Raw genomic sequence first — 23,057 nt, 5'->3', positions numbered from 1 at the left:
AATATGCGGGTCTCTTTCATCAAGTAGAAGTTATCTTCCTGCTGGTATTTTTCAGTCAAAAGTTAGTTTGTATATTTTTGTCTCCTAAAGATGACATGCCTTAGATTAGATAGCTCATTATAGAGGAATACATTGTAGATACTCTTGGGAATGCAGCAGGTTAAACTTCAACCATAAATAGCGTCTGACTGCAGTACTTTCTTTCTTTAGCTTAAAGGACTTCTTCATGAAGGTTTTGCTGAAAGTCATATCTAAAGTATTTTTTTTTGTAGCTCTTGGTTATTGATAAAGCAGAATAATCTACTTCTATTTACCACAGTTTTGATGCTACAGTTTTTGTTACTACCTAAAGGTTTTTCTCAGGCTGCTAACTGAAATGCTTCTGAGCCGAAATGAAGTGGAAAACTTTTAGCCTTGAAGAAGAATGCCTTGAAAGTTATGAGCATACCAAAATCAGTTACACTGGAATATTGGCAACAAATATTGCTAGGACGTTTTTTGAAATTGTAAGTGTGTGGGAAAACTACTGTTCATATGTGCCCTGTAAAACAGAGTGAGGCTTTTAATATTCAAAAATAGATCAATTTAGGATATACAGAGATTACATAACACATTCAAGATTCCATTCACATGGTTGGTGCTGGAAAACTTATAGAATGCATGTGTAACCTTCCCTTCTCTGAAAAAGGAAGGGTATTGAGGTCACTAACAAGTATACCTCATTGTGGGTTTTCTGAATGCTCAGCAGTATAAAAAATAACATATCATTCCCCTAATTCAATGCAGCTGTAAGGTGAGAACTTTTTGCCATTGATATGTATACTTGGGTTTATAGAAAATCCTATAAGATTTAGTTTTGTAGGTATGTCTGTACATGATGCATTGAAAAGCTGGTTTGTGCTGCCTTATATCTGTTATGTTACAGGTCTCGTTGGTGCATTGGTTATTTTGAAACCGATGCTTCCCATTTTCTATTTAACTGATATTGAAACTGTGCTGATAACAAGAGCTAGATGGAAAAGAGTCCTATGCAAGTACCTATGCAAAACAGGAAACAGCTTACTTGAGAGATGGTGCTGAGACTGAACATAAAAAATAGAACTTGTTAAATATGCATTAGGCAATCCTTTGCTAAAATCCTAGACTTTTTTCAACACTTTCATTGCAAACTTCATATATAAGTCAGATGTTCGTTTTGGGTCATAAGAAAGTAGATTTAATTAGAGTACTGTATTGCACTCAGTAGGGGATCAGGGCTCCTAAAAACTAAGAAAATGTAGAAAATTTTTAAAACCAAAATTTTAAGCAGATTTGTATTTAGAAATGTAAATGTATTTAGAACTTTTTGTAATCCATGTAGTAAATGAAATCACCTGCCTCTTTTTCATTGCTGTTGTATGTAAAGCAGTAAAGTCAAGCAATTTTCTTTTGGCTTCTGATGTAGTTTAAGACAGGGTTCTATTTCTTCATGATTCTATAATGCCTAGGGAATTCTTAAATAGAAAATGGACATTAAGAGCCAATGAGAAATTTTCTACCATATTCTAAGGGCCGGAGAAAGAAGGATTGCAAAAACACTATTCAGATGTATCACAGCATACATCAGTGATGCTCTGTAGAAGTCTCAGACAAATGGGGATGTGAAGTAATGCTTCCATAAATAACTCTGTGTTCATCCATAAACTTTTACTGGAAAGGCATGGAATGAGATGCTTGCATCTCTGCAAGTGGAATTTTGGGTGTGGCAGCCTCAGTAGGAAAAAGTGATCTTTTCTACTGACCACCTGTAAAAGATGAGGAAAGGATTTAAGGAGACTTTCCCATCCTTCTTTTACTGCTGGAGGTGAAAGTAGGAGCAGGATTTCCAGCTGGTTGGAGTATAGGCTGTGAAATTCAGTAATTTCAGATATAATAACCCAAAGTACTGAGAAAGGGTTCTCAATCCTAGAATATAGCATAACTCCTTGGTATAAATACAAACATAACATCCCTTTCCTGTAATAACAGATTCAGGTATCAGGCTGGGAAACCCGTAAGCTGTGGTAAAACCACTGTTGCAAAGTCCTAGAAAGCAAAAAAGTCTGGTTCCTTCACAAGGATCTAGTATTTAGCCACTTGGCCTCTTGCCTCATGAAACAGATGTTAGTATTATCTCTGATATGTCTTGCTGCATTTATAATGTACAAAATAGTTGGCTGCTAAAGGTGATGGCTTAATTACAGTGGAATGTAGACTCTCAACTCTTCCATTAGTTTTGCAATGGCTAAAAATAGCTCCTGTAAAATATGGTAAAGTTAAATGGACTAACATATCAGTAGTCTGTCCTGAAAGTTGAAGTTGCCAGAAACAAAGAAGTTTGGGGTTTTTTTTCTTTTCAGTTGATAATTATTCATGACAGAAATGGAGGTTCTGATACATGGACCACTTTGTTGTGCTTTTCAGATAGAAGAAGTTAAGTGTATTGGTCTTTAGCAGTGTCCTGGTACTTGTATGTGTTATTGAGAAATTCCTGTTTATTAGATGAGGATTTCTTTTACATCGTTTCAATGTTAACCTGCACTAAAAGAACAGAGAAGTTCCAAATGTAGTGACTTCTTTGTGTAGTAAGACATTTTAGTATTCTTCTCTTGCGGTTTAGTTAGACCGTGTTACATTGAAGTACCACCACTTGAGATTGGCAATTGCTGATATTGTGATTTGTGGATGAGTAGAATGGTCAGTCTGTTGCATTATCTGAGATAGATAATAATACCTTTGTAACAGAAGCTATTATATAATTTAGTTTTATCATAATGGAAGAAAAACACCTTACAAATGGGAGTGGACCTGATTGTCAGTATTAATGGCTGGGGTTTGGATTCCTTGGGATTTTATTTTTGTATTTCTGCATAGTAACTAAAACTCCTTCACAAGCAGTTTAACCACACATGTTTACCTTAATATTAACATTACAGCTGTTGAAAATGTATACTTGCAATGTTAACTTCACATTAAGGTAAGTATATTTTTGGATGCATGCCCAACAAATTATCACCTTTGTACAGTGTGCATTGAGTTTGAGGGGGAGTTATTGAAGTCATAAGGTGTGACTGTGACTCATGTCTGTTGACTTGACCTTTCTACCTTTGAAAATCTCTTCTACCAAGTTAAATATCACATCTTGTAGCTTGGTGTTAAGGTAATGATATTTTTTCGAACATCTTGAGCTGTATATGTCGTATTATTCTGTTCTGAATGTTAGACAAAACCAGGCAAATATTTTATATTTAAAAAAATGAAAGTATTTATATTGGGATAACATAAAAAATTTACTTTCTGTAGCAGCAGAAATCCTTGAGTTTAGGTGTTTGCTTTAACACACACTTCCACAGATATGCTGGAACTAGTATGGGGAAGGGGGAGAGTGTTTCTCTCTTGTGGACAGATTACTAGTTTCTGTATTATTAGTACTTAGAGGCAAATTCTCCACACAACATTTGCATGACCTTAGCTTTATCTTAGATAGTTCTGTTTCTTGAGTAAGTCATGTTGGACTTCAAGCATTTCAAAGCAGTAAAACAACTTCTTGCACCAAACTTGAGCTTAATGTAACTACAGAGGAATCAATCAAGTCAAACTGAGACAAGTCGAGTGATAAGAATTTCTATTAAAAAAACCCCTGTTGTTTCAGTCTCTAGCAGTAATTCAAAATGGGTGTATTAATTTCTAAAAGAAATGGATATCCATATGTACTATTTGGCAAGTATGTTAAAATACACACTTTATTTTAAAAGTACATGCTGTATATATTCAAGAAGTAATTCTAGGCCGTTAGGACAAAGTTGTTTATATATTTATATGGTACAGAAAATTGCAGATGTTTACATGATTAAAACAGTAACTCTTGTGTGTATTTGAAAGTGTTTAAAATAACAAGCAAACCAAAGTTCACCAATACCTAAGTCCCGTTCAATGCATGTATTTGCTATCAATTTTAAAACTTAAAAGGTTCTTATTTTAAAGCAGCCTCAAACTGTTAAACACTCAAAAATAGTAATTTCTCTGCTATTTACCAGTCTTCATATTTTTATGGGATCCTAAAAATTTTTCACCAAAGTATGTCTCAAAAGAAGACTAAATTTTCCAGTTCAAATTTAGAAAATGCAAAACAAGTTTGTGCATGAAATTCCTGTGTTGGCAGTAGGAGGTAGGACACAGATGCCTGTCCGTTTTCACTGCCCAGTCCAGTACAGTAAGTGTACAGCTCCACTTCAGAATCTGTGACTAAGGGATTTAGTCTTAAAATATTTTGAACTTGCTTCTCTTTCATTTATTGAACTGTCACTTAATCCACCTGGCTTTCCTCATCTTCCAAAGGGGGGTGTGTGTATTTACCACATTATGAATATATGCTATGATAATGTTGCAGGAATTAGATGAGAAATTATCATTTCAGTGCCTTGACTGCATGCATCTTGGTGAGGCTGCATTTTAGGCTGAACTACTTCAGTCTTCTTGACACAGTTTTACGATACATCATTATTGGTGATATTTTCAGTGTGCAGTGTGGTATTAACATTTCATGAAATCTTTTTCCCCCTATCTTGAAAGAGATTGTTTATGTTTTGGTATTTAATAGAGTTTCAGCTAATGTGTGTGGTCTGCTTGAAAGCATACTAATTATGTAAAATGCAATTTTCTTCTGAGTGTATTATTCTCATGTATTACGAGAGGCTAAATGAAAACTAAGACAGCGAAGTGTCAGAGAATGGGGGAGTGGTGGTGTTATAGGTGTCATTTCATGTGCTGATCTTATTCACGGACACGTTAATAAAGGTTATGACAGCAGGCCCTATTCATTGTAACTGGGATTCTGCTGTTTCTTTTTCACATCTGTAACTAGAAAGATTAAGGTTTGTTTCCACCATGCTGGACTCCATTGGAATTTTTTGGCAGGGAGTAGGAACTTCAAGTTACAGATAAAAGCTTGGAAACTGCTGAAGTGTTTGTACCATGCCTGTTGCCAGAATATCTAGTCACGCTTCTTGGATACTGTAGCCATCTGTGACCTCAGATTTGGGTGCTCATCACCTGTGCTGTGCCATAGCCTCCATCAAGTCCTTGTGATCGTGAGAAAGGTCACTGTGGGGATTTTCTTTCAGTGTCACGTTTCTTTGCAAGCCTCTTTGCAGGTTCTTCTCCTTGTGTAAAACCATCAGAAGCTGCTACAATGAGAAACAGCTGAAGGCTGCATTTCTTAAAATGTTTTCATTCCCTTCTGTAGCAAAGAAATCTCTCTCTTACATCCCTTTCTCTAACTGCTGTTGGCACAGCACTGCATGGAGACAACTTCCAGTTCTGTAAGAAAGTCTGTACTGCTGTTAGAGCACATTTTGGGGAGGGGGACATGTTCTTTCTGTTAGTAAATGCTGGCCTAATCAGGGATTGTTGGTGGCTGGAAGCCTGGATGTTAACAAGGAATCCCCAGGGAATTTTGTTACCTGTTTAGATGCAGTGTTCTGGGGCGGGTCACACAGCTTTTCATGGAGGAGCTGGAGGACCAAGTGCTGCAGCCCAGCAGCTGTTACCTGAGTAAAAGCAAACATTCCTCCTGAAGTATTAGTCAGGACAACAGCTCAGACTGAGAGAGAGGCAGAGAGGACCAGCTGATCGAGGACCTCCCTATTTTAAGGAACACTTTTTTTCTTTTTTTGTAAATCTGTTTCATCTCTTATAGTTGGGCACTCACTGTTGGCTCACAGGAATTGAACCCCATTTAATCAGTGTCCTACTTGAATTCATCCACGTATAATGCAGTGCACTATGGATATTTCTGCCTTAAACAGCCTCTTGTTACAAAGCAGAGAATTGTGACTGAGATTAAATTTAAATCCTGATTTGTGACATGTTAGCACAGCAAACTAATGCCAAAATCTGTTAAGCCTCCAAGGTTTTTTTTTTTTTGTTCTTGACGTTTGGTGAGTGCTGAGATCTTGACCACAATCACATTTGCTTCTGGGCAGGAGGAAATAGTCCATGTAGTTCCAGTAATCCAGACAAGCCGTCACATCTGGTTTTATGAATGACTTCGGGGGGGAAGGGAAGTTTGCAATTGATTAACATTGTTCTTAAAATCAAAGACTACTCTAGTTTCAGGAATTACTGTAGAGAACTTCAGGGACCTTGGCAGTTAACTCAGAAAAGCAACTTTTTTCCTTTTCCTCTTTTTTTTTTTGTATCCTAAAAAATTATTCAGAACTTATATTAAGAGACATAGTAGTTCCAAATCTGTACTTCCAGCTCTTCAAAATTAAATTACAAATTTAATCATGCATAAGATGAAAATCATGAAAAACTTATTTTTATATTCAAAACAAGCATGCTTATATTAAATAGCCAAGCATTTTAGCTATACTTGTCAAACAGGTTTTCTTACTGCCTGATTGTCTGTAGAAACTGTTACTAAAATTCAAGACCATGTAACAATGGAATGCCAATACTTCGAGGAAAAAATATAAGCAGTTTTACTGTGAGCTTTTGTCTGGTTTGGGGTTTTTTTCTAAAGGCAGGTTCAGTGTGTGCTAATAACACATTGGAGTGAAGTGTAAATAATGTGCATGAGCTCTCATCGGGTGTTAAGCATGCTCTATTTGAAGGCTCCACTTACCTTTCTATAACAACTCCTACCGGAGGTCAGGAATCTAAATTCTTGCCCTAGTCAATATTCTCTATATTGAATATATGATATAACACAGTACAGTTGTACTGTGCTCTTAGGAGCAAGTCTTTGGGAGTTATTAATGCCCAGGTTTTTAGAATTATCTTTTTTTCCCTAAGAGATGACAGTTTGATAATCTCATTTTGAATTCAAAGTCATTCAGTTTACACAACTTAAGCAGATTTTCTAGTATCTTCAGCTTTATGGTCCTCTCTTCTGTTCAGCAGTGCCTTTGCCATCATTCAGCAGTTTAGGTGTTTTATTAAATGGGATTTTGGGTGGTAGATGCAGTATCTCAAGGCACTTGCTTCACCAGTTATTTGGTTCAGAATTGACCTGAGGCAAAAGTGTAAGCGCCCTATGGGTTCTCATAAACAGTATTACTACTTTCTTTCACCACATCAGCCAGAATAGACTGTATTATTAAAAGAAATGCTCAGACCACTACTCATTATTTTCAGCAACTATACTTAAAACGTTTCCCAGGAGTAGAGAAATTGAAGGCTGGCATCTTGAATTAATCTATGTAAATAGATAGTTTTGAGCCAGCAATCAAAGTGAGGTTGAGTCTATTGCAGAGGGAAAGCTGAATATGTGGACTCCTTTGTTTTTCTTTTTTTTTTTTTATAATCAGTAGTATCTAATTTGTGGTCCTTGATAGTTTATTTTGATAAACATAGCTTTGGTTTCATTACATGCTGAAATGTTTCAGAAATCCCCAGTGTGGCTCCCGAACATGTATTTTCCCACTGCAGAGGTGTGCGCTGCTGCCTCCAGTTGCTGGGTGGGCGATGCTGCCCTTCTCTGCTGCTCAGGCCGAGAACTGGGTCACCAGCAGCTGCTGTGCCGAGTGGTCCAGTGTTGGGACCTCCCAGCAAAGACTGGCCCTTCTCTTCTAACCAGCAGTCAAAACACTGCCAGAATTTAAAAAGAAACTGAGATTCAGTAACTGGCTGCCCATTCTTTTGTCTTGGATTTTAAAGCAGTGAGGCCTGTTCTCTGTTTTGCCAGCAGGAGTGGTTTAGTCATTATCTGTTCAGAGCATTTCCACTCTTAAAATATTTTATGTTAAGTGATTCTAAGAGGGAAGGAGCTGTGCAAAATTCAGTGATGGCTTCTTGACACAGAGAATGTGAATGATTTCTCCTGTCTTTGCACCCTGCCTGCTTGAACAGTGCAAAGGAAGGACTTGGGCCCTGCCTCCAGCTGTTATTTCTTTTAACAGATTTAATTTTCAGGTTTAGGGGACAGAACACCTACAACCTAAAGGATGTGAGGCTCAACCTGGGAGGGAGTTTATCCAAGTGGGGAAAATAATTTTTTGAAAGAATATTCAGCTCTAACAAGAGACTTGTAATAGGATGTCATCAAATAAAGCTGGAATACCCTGTATTTTAAGTCACTTCAGTTTAAAAAGTGTATTTTTGAGTTTGGAGTTCCGGGAGGTGCTTTTCTTAAAGAAAAAATCCTACCTCATTTTTCTTACTCAGCTATTAGACATTCTGTCCAGTTGTGCCAGTGTGGGCATTATCTCCATTTTAAATGCTTTAAAGGCTGCTCATCTCTGCACTGTGAGGATCTGTCTCAAACCTTTGCTGCATCCCAGCAGCAAAACTCGTCAGCACAGACTCGTCGGCAGGCCCAGAGCAGCTTCACACTGCAGAACACATTCTTGCTCTACATTCACAGTGACCTTCAAGGGTCACAGGGGTCACTGGGTGCCCAGTTGCCTCCTTGGAAGAATTTATTTCACAGTGACCTTTGTGTCAGGTGACATATCTGGGTAACTAGGTGAGGGAGTACTTTTTGCTCAAAAGTGTCATTAACTCGGAATGTTAGGAGAGACTGAAGGAGTATCATCTGTGGCTTTTGGGGGGATTTAAAGATGAATATTTAAATGCACAGGCAGTGTGACTAGCTTCCAGTGTTGGTATCCACAGCGTTAACTCTCAGCTTTCTTAGAAGCAGATTGAAGAAGACAGCTCTGTATCCTGAAACTCTTAGGTCCAGGGACAAAGATGCTGCTAAGACTGCTTAGGCTGAGGAGAACTTTAACTCAATTACTGCAAATTTGGAAGGCAAATTACTAATGATCATGAAGATCTAATTTCGTTGAAGACTTGCTAGAGACTATATCTGGAACAAGGGCTCCAAAAACCTGTTTATGGAAGAACATAACATCCCTTTAACAGATGGGATGTAGGGCTTGTAAGAGGGATAAAAACCTGCCCTGTAACAAAATACGTTATTGTTCAACAGATTAACAATTAACTGAAGTCTCTTTGGTAAACCCTAGTGAAGAATATTTCTGAATTATTTATATTTTAATTACATTGTTCTGTTTGAGAAGTGTACATTCTTGGCATAATTTTAGCATACTTCAGGTGCTATTGAAACAGAATAAAGGTTTTCTTTTGGGTTTGGGGTGGGGTTTGATGGTTTTGTTGGGATTTGGTTTGGGGTTTTTTATTTCCATTTATCGTTTATCTTCCTTCTCTGAACTTTGGAAAGTGTAATATCTTACTTCGAGAGGGTAGATGATGAGTTTATTTCTAGGAAGCTGCAGAACAGGCACAAAGGATTATGGTTTAAAAATACATACTTTTTATTTAACTGTTTTTAAAGGCTATATAGTAGTTTGCGAATCTTGATGCTCTTTTTCTACATCTGAAATTTTTATGTTAGAAAAACAGGGAAATCAAAGATCTTAATCTAATTTGGATATGTTTACTGCTTAAACAAATAGTTTGCCATACAGTTGCTATATTATTTTATTTTCAGTTTCAGGTTTTTTTCCAGAACAAAACACTCAACACATGTTTTCCTTCATTGTGGATATGCACCTTTTACTAGTTGCTCATTGCTATTGATTATTCTAATTAAAAGAAAGTTGATTCTTTTTATATGCCTATATATGAAAACAGTGTCATGTATTTCCCAGTCCAACTATTAATAGCCTCTCTACATATGCATAATTATTTATTTTAATCTGCACAGAGAAATGCACTCCCAAGTGAACTTAAAGTAAATTTGCATGGTTTTTTTTCCCTTTTGTTTCTCACTCAGTTTGTCATTTCTACATTGCTTACTTCTTGTCTTTCTTACTGATAGTCAAATTCTATGGCAAGATAGTGCTTCTGACTGCTTTTAATACTTAAGAATCCTTGAGCTGTTAACTTTTTGTACTAAAAGTAGCAGCTGTGGGTAGAAATGTTTTAATGAGAGATTCAGGAAAATAATAAAATTATAGCTGAGGACTAGTAGATTGGATCTCGCTTGTGGAAGACAGTTATCGCTGCAACGTGCACAGATTGAAATACTTTGACCAACATTATCTGTTGTCCTGTATGGTCCAGGCACAACCTTCATGATCCAGAGTCTTTTGAAAACAAAATTACTGTGGACTATCTCTAGTGATTACATGTTCTGGACATTCTTCAGTTTATTAGCTGATGCTGTCCTCCTTGAACTGCTTCCCAAATGTTTTCTTCTACTGTTTACTCTGTTATATTGTTACTTTTTACAACAGCAAATAGTGATAACAACTAATTTTACAGCAAAAACATTCAAAATTTTAGTTACCCCTTCAAATACCTTACTGTCTACCCATTTTTTCTGAAGTCTAAATAATTTCATTATCGTGCTTAAGAAAATTTACTGGAATTTTGATCTCTTGGGTAGTTATGTGCAAATCAGACCACACATTTATTAAATAAATCCTGAATTAGGACTGGATCAAATTCTAAGTTCAGGAGAACTCTTCTTCAGTCTTCACTCACTTAGCTCTACCTGTGACTTCTGGGTAGGACCCAATGTCTACTCAGTGTCCAGGGTCCCTGTATAAGACAGAGGAAATTCTATCACATGTGTAGTTAATTGTATTTTAATTTTATTGATGTAGATTCTATAACATGCCCTTTGTGCTCTTACTTCTCAGTGATATGTGATTGCATACTAGGCACAAGCACGGGCTCCTGTCCACTGGGAATCTGACATTTCATCCCTTGCTCCCTTACTGCACCAAGTCCTGTTCATCACTGCAACAATTTTTTCTTTTCATTTCAGCCTAGCTTGCCTGCACAAGAAAGCAAGATATTTTTTTTTTGCTATTATTATGATTTTTTTTAAGTGAAAGGCTTTACTTGAGGAACTTAAAAAAATAAAAATAAAAAACCCCTAGCAAATGTGTTTGACAAATCTTCATAAAGATGCCAGTATTTCTTTAAACAACTGAAAGCAACACCGTGGGTTTTTTTGGTTTTTTTTTTACAATCTTTAAAAGGAATGTATTCTAATGAATGTATAAAAATTCATCATAGATAATAATTGTTAGAAGTTAGTCTTATTTCCTGTATCCATCTGGTCTATTAAAACACAAATTAAACCTAGAAAATTACAAATGTGAATCATTAGCTCTGGGGCATTTAACTGCCAGGCAAGCAGCCATGACAAATCCAAAAGTATTTAAATCTTTTGGTGTTAAAAATAGGCATAGTAAAGTTGTCACTAAATATAAAATCTGTTGTAAAATGTAACTCCAGTGAACATGTAATATCTCGTGAGATTGTTGCTTTAGGTCAACCTTGGTGTAAACCCATAGTTTGTAAATGTTCTTGCAAAGCAAGTGTTAGGATGGAGGGACCTGGATCGGGTCACTTTAGGTGTGTGGCACGTGTTGACAGAAGCAGTGTTTCCTGATGGTTATGTTACTGTTTTTCTTCCTAGGGGGATGCCAAAGGTCTTGTAACCTCTGAGAACGTGAGCACTGGCCAGAAGTTGGACTTCTCGGATACAATGGTACAGCAGAAGCTGGATGAAATAAAGGACCAAATCAAGCGGGAAATAAGGAAGGAACTTAAAATCAAGGAGGGAGCAGAGAACCTCAGGAAGGTCACAACAGATAAAAAGAACTTGGCATATGTGGACAACATTTTGAAAAAATCAAATAAGAAGTTAGAAGACTTGCACCATAAGTTACAGGAGCTAAATGCACGCATTGTTGTAACGGATCTAGAAGATGTTGCAGGTACCATGTGTTACTGTGAAATCAGTTTTTCCTCATAGCTGAGATAAGCTGTACCCCATTTCACTGGAAAAAATTGCTCTGTGAATGAGAGAATCCTTAGTTGGCAAGCTTGTTACTTATGTATGTCTCTTTCTTTTGATTCGCAAATGAGTGTACAGTACTTTTGAGTTTCTAGGGAACACTGTATTTCATGGACTGTGAGTTCTTCACTTTCAGTTCTTACTGTATTAAAGTATTTTCTTAGTCACTGTAATATTTCCTAATAGCTTTTCACTGTAAAAAAGCAAATATTAGTAGCTCTCCCAGTGACATTCTCTAACTTACACTGTAGGCATCAGCATTAATGCATCTTTTTATTCTATGGGAGAAAAATTTACATTTATACTTGAAAGTTTTGTTGTTTTTTTTTTTTTAACTTAAGACTTAACTCAGAAAATGTTATGCTGTTATCTGACTAACTTATCAAACATTTCTTACAGTGACACTTCTTAGGATGTGTTAAGTCTCCAGGGCAAAGCTACCATTTTAAAGACAATTGGAAATTGTTTTCACAGAATCACAGAATGGTTGTTGTTAATGGTTTTAATTAGTATTTTCTGTGGTGTGGCACTGAGTCAATACTAATTTTGAATGTATTTTTTAAGAATACCAGGCTTGGTATTTTAAGATGGAATGTTGTGAAAGTAAACAGTCCTTTTTCAGCTTTGTGGAATGACCTGCTGGATACTGCCAGCTTGATGATTTCACATTGCACAGGCTCTTCTTGGCAAAAAGTTAATAATGTGCACGAGCCATTGAAGGTTTATGCGAAGTGAATGCAAACCCTAAAGAAGCTGGGGCAGCAGAACAAAAATCTGCGTCATCCCTGTGATGGAAGGTTGGTTACCATGAGAATTTAGGAAAGTACTGGCAGGACTATCTGGCCCAGTGACATACTGCCAAGGTGTTCAGGTGTCCATGTGTGGTCCAAGGTGGCCTGCACAGTATCCTCTGTATTCTCTGCTCTTTTTTGCTTTTGATCTGTGCGAGATAGAAGAGGCGGAACGGGGACACAGCTGGAACTAGTGAGGCAAAGTGGTTGCTGCAGCGTGAAATGGGAATGAATACAATAATGTGTGCTTCTTAGATAGCCACTGGGCTTTTGGTAGGCATAAAGCATTCTGTTCCGTATCAGCTAAGGTTTATGAAAATCTGCCTAACTGTCAACAGTAGTGTGGCTTTTAAAGGAACAGGAAGAGTGGAACAGAAAGAAAAGGGTATATAAACTGTGCATAGACCAAATATTAAAAATCTGTGCAGACATAAATTCACAAAATTTATCCAGTACTAGAACTCAGAAAGTGGATGAGCATGAAATGCTCTTGTTGAAATTCTCTCTTCCAGTGTAGCATTTTTAAAACCCTTATCATAATGAGTTAATGAGCAGTATTGTCATTGTGCGTGTCCTAGGAAATGCAGTAGAGGTTCAAAGGATAAAAGATCAAGGTTGATAAATTTATGTCCTTCTACATGCTTTTGATGTGTGCTAAACTTCTTAGTACTATGTTTTTAAATTCCATTCCATTCTAAGTGTTACTGGTAGATAGGTTGTACAGTCTTAATTATTGAAATATGCAAGAAAAAACGTATTAATTCTGTGGAGATCTTTACATTGTCTGTAAAGTATCACATCAGGTATTTGCATATAAGAAGCATTTTAATAGGATATTTTGCATAATCTTCTTGAGGAAAAAAAAGTAGTCTTTAGTTCTATTAATATCTGGTTTTAGATCAAAGATTTACAAGCATCCACCCTCCAAAACTGAAATGCGTGAGTTTTTTATACTGTTTGCCTTGTAACTTGATTGCTTGTCTTCTTCCTCATTCATAATCAGTAGTTCATGGAGGAGGAGCACTATCAGTAAATGTTCTGTGTGTCCTGAGACCAATGGGTGCGAGTCATCTGGGTGGTAATCTGATTTTTAATACTGAAGTCTTAGGTTTGACTTAAGGTATTAGTGAACTTGGCCTTTGCAAAATAGGGTTGGTAATATAGAAGCTATGACATGCAAACTGTGCCTGTGTGTGTGTGTATGTGTATGTACACACACTCATTATTCAGGAAGTACATAGACACATAACCCTAAAGGTCACTGCCATCTGACATAAGATACCTCTGTGGAGAGGTCACAGGTATCTCAGTTTAGGAATTCTTTCTTTTGCTGGAATCAGCAGTGAATTTAATAACCATTTACTGATGAATATGGGAGCTCTCTGAATAAATGTATTGTTTCCAGGGGTTATCTTTATTCCATGTTACTGCTTTTCACTTTAGCTCATGTTTGACCTTCTTTTGGTCAGTTAGTAACAAGTTATTTAAAAGAGAGAAGGAAATATATGGGAAATTTTTAGGCTGTGCAGATCACTAATGCTGAAAATAAGTTAAAGAAGGGTTTGAGAACTGTAGGAGTCAAGGTCTGTGTTCTCTTTATGTACTTGAGTATTTTTCAGGGGTGGCCCTGGTTTTCATTCTGTCTTACAGAATGTATTATTTAGGTTTTTCCAGGGTCTAAGTAGCAAAGTCAGGATTGAGTTGCATTGAGGTGATGACCCCTTTGACTCATCAGGCCTGAACTCTGAAATTTTTTCTTCTGTTGACTGGTTGAAAGGTCATTATGGTAGCTTAAAACAGTCATTTAATCTTGCCTTGTTCCTATATCTGAAAAGTGGGTGTGAACATACATTTGTAAAGTGCTCCCAAGTTGGAACTGAAAAGTGCCATGAAGCTGTTGTGACTTACTGTTGTTTATGGTATCAAGCAGTAACTTCTATTGCTTTTTAAACAAACCACTAATTTTTAGTGTAACTGCTTTGTCATCAGCATAGTGTAATCAATACATGTTCCAACCGTTAAATATAGTGTTAACGAATCTACTGTAGAAGAAGGTGTTTTTGTAACATTCCATTTCAAGTAAGATGTTTTTATGGTAGTTTACCTAGAGCTAAAAGCTTTCCATGTCTCAATGCCATAGGAAATTATTTTCACAATTATTTGAAGAATTGGTACTAATCTTTAACCAAAAAGTATGGTTTGCCAAAAAGCTGTATTACTGAGTGTGAGGGTGGATTTGGCATGTGATTCAGAAACAAATTTTTAGCATAACATAGGTGTACTTTACCTTATGGGTTGCTGATGAGTCTAAGTTCGTTTTAGAAGTGGGACTTTGTACCCAAGTCTGCCCTTGTCGTGCAGCGTATTAGTCATACAAGGATGTGGAAATTTAAAATTTGTAGGTGAGCACTTAAAAGCAGAATCCAGCAATAAGAGTAGGACAAGCCTAATGACCATTACTGCTGAAAGTCTGAGAGATGTAATATGTAACATGGAGATGATTACTTCTTTTTTAGAGATGAAGAAATTTTGTATCTTGAAAACATACGTCACAGTAGGACAGATTAAATTGGTATTTTTCTTGTATGTGTAAAAAGTAGCAGTGCAGATTGTGGTTTTTAATATGATTCAGTGGAGGTGCAAGACTGAAATAGCTTTCCTACAGCAAATCACCAATTTAATTAGGCATAGAATTAATACATAGAAAATCTATACATTGGGAAATTAATTTGTCTCATAGAGCTGAAGTTAAGGTGTATAGAAAGGTGTGATGGTAGAAAAACGTTGAGGGATTTGAGGAAACTGGATAAAACATGAAGAACATGAACTCAAAAAGACAAGTTCATGCCTCTTCTTCCATTCTCCTAACTAACTTGTAAGCTATCGTCTTCACATCAAATTTGGCTGTAGGCATCACAAAGAAAATAAATTTATTTTTTTTTAAGAATGTGATTAGTTGACAGGGGAGTGAGGGAGACTTTTTGTCCCTGCAAATGACTAGGTTAATCTGTCAGACACCAGAGTGTCCATATAACACCAATTACTGCAAACTGGTAGAGGCAGCAACAAAATTGACATAGATAGTGACTTCTTAGACAGCAGACTCCACCTACAAGACTCATATGCACAGGAATTTCATGGTAACTTTTGGGAACCTTAGTGTAGAATACCAGTATTGAAGCAATTTGAAACAATCTCCTGTCACTTTTTTATTAGTTAAAATTGGCTGTTACCTAATGGAAATTCAGTTGAACTCCAAAAGTTTCCAGGAGATCAATGCTGGATGTTTCCTGAGTGCGGAATATCCACTGCTGCCTTGGACCTTCTGATGGCTTAGTTCAAGTGCTGATCCAACCATCTGACTCCCTGAGAAAAGCCTGATGATGCCTCTTTCTTCCTCCCTTCAGCTATGCCTAAACATGCATTGCAGGTATTTCTGTTGGGTATGACACTGATGAGGCAAACTGCGATTAAATATCCTCAGATAAGATTAACTATTTACCAAAGGGCACTTGGTACTAACTGAGTAGCTTAACAGCATGCTGCACTACCATCTGGGAACCCAAATTCAGAAAGTTACTTGGGATCCTGGATTTCACACTGAGCTCACTGAAGAAATAGTGTATGTAAGCATCTGGGGAGGAGTCTCCAAATGAAAGAGCAGTCTCAGTAGAGTAGAGTTGTGTAACTAATCTTAATAAATATAATTTAGATGGGGGTGATGGTAAAAGGCCATTTAGAAGAAAGAAATTTTTGCTGTTGAGCACTGTACTAAGACTGAAACTGAAAAGGTTTTCAGAAGAGCAAAGATCACAGTTCAGATAAACGTTTCAGACTGAAAACTGCCATTGTCCTCATGTAATCCAAATATTAAAAACCAATCCATTAAACCCATCCCTATTAACCTGTTCTAAGTCTGATGAGTAAATTTTTATGAAAACAGGATATTGCAGGTGCTGGGAAAGCAGCACTGCAGCTCTTCCAGCAACCTGGATGTGTGCTAACAAGCCACACAAAACTCAATAGTGTTGAGCAACAACATTCATAGTTTTTCAGGAAAATAACATGCCTGTTTTACTTCAAGTTAAGTTCACTTGAAATGCATCTGTTACTTTACTTGATATTGACTGTCAAGAAGAATATTTGGGCCTAGGAGCCCAAACCTGTACCTAGCAAAGCTCTTGCTGTCCTATGCAAAGCTGTATTTGAATGCATCCAAAATGGCAAGTCTTGTACTGCCTGTGTTGACCAACAGACAGGGCAAACTGGAGAATCTCTTCTGTTCCCCACTCCCTACTTACCTACTTTGAGTGAAATATCAGTTTGGCATGAGTAGTTAACCCTTGTTTAACTTCAAGCATATACATAAATCCGATTGATTGCAATTATCTGGATGAATTTATTACTTATTTGTACTATGAAGATGACTAAATGCCTTCAGAGGAGATTTGAGCCCCTCTGTGTAGTGCTTTACACAAATAGATCTGAGATAACTAGCCATCCAAAGTCATTACAACCTTATATTACAAAGAGAAAGGGAAACAGCTAATACAGATGTAGCTTGTAGTGTTGCTGCTAAGATTGCCAACGCTTTCCATAATAGAACCGGTTTATCTGGCTGATTTAAAAATTTAATCTGAATTCTATAAGAAGCTGCCTCTGGCTGCTTACTGGGTTGTATTGGTAGGGGGCTGTCACCAGGAGTAGAAGGAGTCACTTGGAAACCATCTCTGCAAAGCCGTTGATAAACTTTTTTATTTTCTTTAAAAAGATAGTGTCTTCGTTAGGAAACCATATTGTTCCATCTTTGGGAGTTTAGTGAGCAGCTACTATGCCTGAAGGCAAAAATTTACTTCTTCCTACCAATTAGTCAATACTGCAGAAAAGTTTCCTTTGCTGTTGGTTACTAACAGAGCATACAGTGCAACAATTTAAACTAAATAGTAGAGTGTAGGTTAGGCCCACAAGTACAGACCAATTCTTGAGATGACCCAGGTAAGCGATGTGGTTACACCTTCTCAGTGGAGACATGCAAAGGGAGATAATAACAGCTGCCTGGGCAACCTGAACCGAGCTATCTCTAATTAGTCCTTAACTTGCAACTTGAGTGTTGTTTTAATGCAAAGGGAGACTGGTTTTGTGCATCTTTGAAAGCTGTGAAAACAGACTTCAGGAGCCCCACAGTCTTCACAGGGATCATCAGAGGGCTGGGATCTGTAAGTGGTAGAGGCTTGCATCTTAAATCTAAAGTTGGTAAATATTCATTTATATGATGAATCTGCTTTACAAGGAGACTTGACACTGTGACTTTCAAGTTTCATGTTTGTTCTCATTTTGAATAGATTATTAGGTGAGAATTAGTTAAAAGTGAAGACTTAAGTGAGAGGAAAGCATGTTGTTAATTTTCGTTTTACTAATAACATATTTAAGGTAAAGCTGTTCAAGTGCAGTTTCACAGAGAAACAAAGGCAAAACATTAAGGAGAGGATCAACAACAAAACAGACAGATGAGGAATAATGCAGATTTTTTTTTTCTTTTTTAACATATGGTATTTTCTGTCCTACCTTTAAGTAGTGAGGATGCAGTAAGAGACTTGAAGTGGCTTTGAAGTGAAGAGTGAATTAGCAGCAGAGGAAATTAAACTTCTCCTTTCATGAAATCTGTATGTAGACTCGGCAAAGATTGCAATTTAGGAGGAAATTACCCAGCAAACTTGGAAGTAAAATGTATTGAATCTCCAAAAGTAGTTATCAGAAGCTTTTACAGAAATATGAAATGGCAGATAAGAAATCTCCCTATGGCATCTCTTAAATAACAATTCTTAAGTTACTAGTCCACTGTGTTTTCTGATAATTGAGGATTTCAGGAACTTGATTCTTCTTGGAAAAAAGATTGTACTGTTTGTATTGGGTAAATACTGTCTTCCAGGAGACCAACTAAAGTCATTTGTCCATAGAGAAGGTATTCTCTCAGTTGTTAGGGTAGAGGGAATAAAAATTTTTTAAAAAATTATTAAAGTGGAAATTAATTTATTGACTTCTACCAAAAGGTTGGAAGAGAAGCCATTGGAACTGTAGGGAAGATAACTAAAAGGACAGTTGTGTTGGAAATAGTTGAATGCTAGGAAATAGTCCAGTGACCACTTATTTTCAGCTTGCTAACGGTTCATTTTGCAGAAGCTGACATATGAACCAGTGATTAATAGGCTGGTTAAGAAAAGTTAAGGACTTTGACTGTAATTTAATTGATAAAACTAACTTTCATTTCATTAAATGAATCCAACAAGATGGAGATCCAAACACAGTAATATTGTCAAACAAAAAAAGCTTTATCCTTCTCATAGATCACAGCTGTTCAATAACCTATCTGCCTATATATCCAGTTATCCCTGAATTCTGGTAATGTTTCCAGAGCAAAAATCATTCAGCTTTACGACTAAGAAAAAAGCTTATTTTGTCTGTTCTTAATTTTGACATGAATAGTGTCTTTAGTGTTCACACTAGAATAGATGAGAATCTACTCAATAGCTGTATCCAGATAATGCTCGTTGGTACTGAATATTATTATCCAAGTTTGTTTTTAAAACACTTAGATTTAAAAGGAGGAACATAAAAAAGCTCAGTGTAAAACAGCATTTTTTTTATTGACTCAAGACATTCCAGAAGAAATAAATCTCCCTTGAAATAAAAATAGACCTGGCTGCAAACCTGCCTGTTTGACCACTCCCGGAAGTGATTCATGTGAATTAGGACATGAGTAGGAGTCACTGGGCTTTCGGGAGGCTTTTCATGTTAAGGCGCATTTGCAGTGCTTGTTGCAAAGTAGCTCTGGACAGGAGGGTCGGTCTTAATTCTTAAGTATGATGTTCCAGTTCTGTTTAGTGTATAACTTAACAGAATAAAGTGTAAGGTGGGTTGGGGGGGAGTGGTTTGGGTTTTTTCTTCCTGTTTTTTTTTCTGCACACATTACTTCTCACCTTTAATTCGCAGATTGTCCCAGCACTCCTGATACTCCAAATAGCGATCCTCGGTTTTCTACTAACAACAGATTGATGGCCTTAAAGAAGCAATTGGATATAGAACTGAAGGTAAAACAGGGAGCGGAAAATATGATACAGATGTACTCAAATGGCTCTTCAAAGGTAAGAATTTGGAATACTTGAAGAACATGAAATAACTGGATTTTTGTACTGCTGTAGTGTGACTGTACAATGTATAAACATTATGCAAATTCAGTATTTTTAGATTGGGGTACATTTCTGTTAAATAGTTACATCAGAGCTGCTACAAATTACCATTTTCTGTTGTGGTTTGATACCCACTGAAGTGATTGTTTTATCAGTTTGTGCACATGCAGTTCAACCTAAATAACAAATCCGGCTTACTAAATTTAGTACATCTAGTAATCTTTGACCATGTGTGATTCCCTTAGCAGTAAAGCTTGGTATAACACTGGCTGGAGTCTGATGCTTTTCCTACCTCCGCTCAAAAAAAAACCTCAGTTAGTTTAAAATTGTAACATGCACAATAATTACAAAAAAGACAAAGTATGCTTCTGAAATGATCATCTAGTTGTACTTAGCAGTAAAAAGATTTTTTTAATGGAAGTGTGGTAATCTAGAGGTAGCATCTGATAGTGAAATTAAAAATAAATCCACACTTATTCCTATATCTGAATTTTAAATCCTTGTGCTCACTCTCTTGATAGCACCAGAATTTTTCCAAGGAGGTGGAGGGAAAGTGTCTGCTAACCTCTAAATGGGTTTGACATATTACATATTCCTTACTATGTAATAAAATTCATCATACCCTAAGAATCCCCTAACTCTAGTGAAAGGCAAGCCAAACCTTTTAAATGAAAGAAAACAAACCAAAACAAAAACATTGACAAAAAAAGCCACAGAAACCAACAAAAAAGGGGCTGCAACACATGTTTTATTAGGGAGTCATAGTTCTCAAATGAGAAAAAAGGGAGGGGAAGATCCTCTACTTATCTGCCCCCTTCACCTTTCGTTTGTTACTCATTAGCTGTTCTTTTCATTTTCTAAGTCATTAAGGAGATGAATTCCCAAACTAAGGCAAAACACAAGAATAAATCTCACAAGTAGTATGTAGTGGCTTGGTTATGTTTTTGTGTCCAGGCAGTAGTAAGTAAAATAGAAATGTTTTAAGATCTTAACTGAGGCAAGACCTAGCTAGATCAGTGAACTTACTAAAAAGAAGTGTTTGGCTTGAAGAGTAGGCATCTGTGAATTATGTTATAACTGATTCTAATCCGAGTGTTGGAAAGAAATTTCACTTTTCTGAGTGAATTTGTGCTAAGGGTTGGTGGAGAGGCAGATCACTTCGTATCTACCTACTGTATGACTTCCTTATGCCTTGAAAAAATGGCAGTGAATGCTGCTTTCTCCCAGAAAAATGAGTTTAGATTAGATGGACCATAGGTACCATGAAGTTCCTTCTGTCCCAGATAGCCTTATCTGAAAGTGACCTCTAACATACTAGCTTGGGGCAAATGGAAGAAATACCTGGAGTGCACATTATGACTAAGGGCCTGGGAATGCTGTCCATGCACCACAGTCCCTCAACTCCTGGAAAACCTTGGAGTCTACATCCTCTCAGGCCATATACTTAACATCAGGTACACTTAAAACTAATGATCCGCTGACCCAAATGGATCAAAAGACATACATGAATTAAGTTTCTAATAAACCCTCGGTAAGTAACCTTATAACAGGCTGGAAAAACTTAACTAAACACTTGGGCTGTAATATTAGACATTGTTAGCAGGCTTGGATCAGACTAGGTAGGGAGGATAAATTGCTTTATGATTGAGGCATGTAATTAAAATTTATGATTGAATCTTGAATTTGCAATTGGTAAATGCTTAAGTCAGCCTACCAAATTGGGGTTATATAGTATTTGGGCTGGAGAGAGCAAGCTGGAAAACACAAAAGCGTTGCCAGCCACTTCAGCAAACAGGATGGAAATGGTGCGTATCCTTTCTCTCATTTTTGTAATGGTCAGTAGTGAGTTAGTGTGGTGGGTTTGAACCATAGACTTGAGCATGCTGATAATCTTTTAAAAAGCAGAGTTTGAAAAGAACCCAATGTTTGGATGAGGTGGGCAAAGGGGGTAGAAAATTACAAGTTTGAATACAACCCCAGTAATCCAGTAGTTCTTTAAAAAGTAGTTGCAGGACCCTCTTTAAACATATTAAACTCATTTGTGACCTTTTATTCAAGTGTACAATATGATCTAATTTCAAATCTGTTGTATTATTTTCAGACCTAAATTTAATGGAGGGAGGTCATAATTTATTTTCTAAAAATGAAAAAGCAGTCTGTTAATAAACCCGTCATCTCATGGGAAGCTTTTCCCTTTGTACTTACTCTACTTGCTTCAGTAACATTCAGCTCAACCTATTTGTACTTAAACATTTCTGAGATAAGTCATCTTTTCTTGGATATATGTGGGTTCCCTGAGATCCCCTGACAGCTTTGCAGATCAGCTTCACGGGCACTGTCAGTTCTGTACTCAGAAGATGCATTGAAATACTTTGTATTCAACCTCCAACACTAAAAGAGCTGCTCAGTGTTACACATACATTTTGATTCTGAAGATGAGATCTTCTGTCTCTTGAAAACATAAGGATATCTCTATAATCCTGAATTGCCTCCGTTCTACACGTTGAAGGGTCAATGTGGCCCCTGAGCAAGCAAATCCATTGCAGTAAGAGGCTATGAGGGATAATCAAGAGCAGCAAGATGAAAAATGAGATAAAAGTAAAGATACAGACAAAGAAACACTGAGTATTTATACATCAGAATGATGTGTGGATAAGGTTTAATACAGGATTCCAGACTTGCTTGTAATCTGTTGTTTAAATCCTATGCTCTGCTAAAGAGTGGTTATTTCAAAAATTCACATTTGTACTTGAGAAGGCACCGATTTAGGAAATTCCGTGTGATCATTAGCTCATTGGATAGCTAACATGGAATCTTAAAATATGAAAACTAGTGGTATCTCTCTGAAATGTTGATCCATATTAAAATTTAAAAGCAAGAGTTCTGAGCTTATGGTGTGCAGAGGGGGCACAATTTCTTCCCATACAACCAAAGTCTTTTTATGTGTAGATCTTGGTCTATCTACCCTGCAGAACATAGGGCAACATTAAAATATCTGAGCGAGTAATATGTTAGGTGCAAGGTCACAGAGGAGCTCTATGAAGGTAAATTTCTCAGCATACAAATTTTTCTCACTGTGTGCTTCATGGTGCCAGTATCTCTGGCTCTGGATATGTGCTTCACTGCAGTTCTTTGTCTTGGTTGTGGCAAGGGGAAGAATTTAATTTCTTTAACTTCTTAAATAATTGATAACTTCATTATAAAATTAAAAATACAAGTATAAACCATGTCCATGGGAAAGTAACTTATTAATGAGGTTATTGAGTGACTACAAAA

At 36.8% G+C, this 23,057-nt stretch overlaps 1 protein-coding gene across 2 annotated transcripts in view; it reads left to right on the top strand.

Annotated features, from left to right (window-relative positions):
• Positions 1-23,057, top strand: part of PKN2 (protein kinase N2) — a 54,712-nt gene that overhangs the window by 12,622 nt on the left and 19,033 nt on the right. For both annotated transcript variants that reach the window (XM_027651638.1, XM_027651639.1), the window contains exons 2-3: positions 11,423-11,723; positions 19,585-19,736. In XM_027651638.1, coding sequence (XP_027507439.1) covers positions 11,423-11,723; positions 19,585-19,736 — 453 coding nt within the window. The remainder of the gene's footprint in view (positions 1-11,422; positions 11,724-19,584; positions 19,737-23,057) is intronic.

The sequence above is a fragment of the Corapipo altera genome, unplaced genomic scaffold (assembly GCF_003945725.1).
Source record: "Corapipo altera isolate COAL_440 unplaced genomic scaffold, ASM394572v1 57, whole genome shotgun sequence".
NCBI lineage: Eukaryota > Metazoa > Chordata > Aves > Passeriformes > Pipridae > Corapipo > Corapipo altera.
Note: the sequence above shows the minus strand (reverse complement) of the source record. Positions and strands in the feature narration are given on the sequence as shown.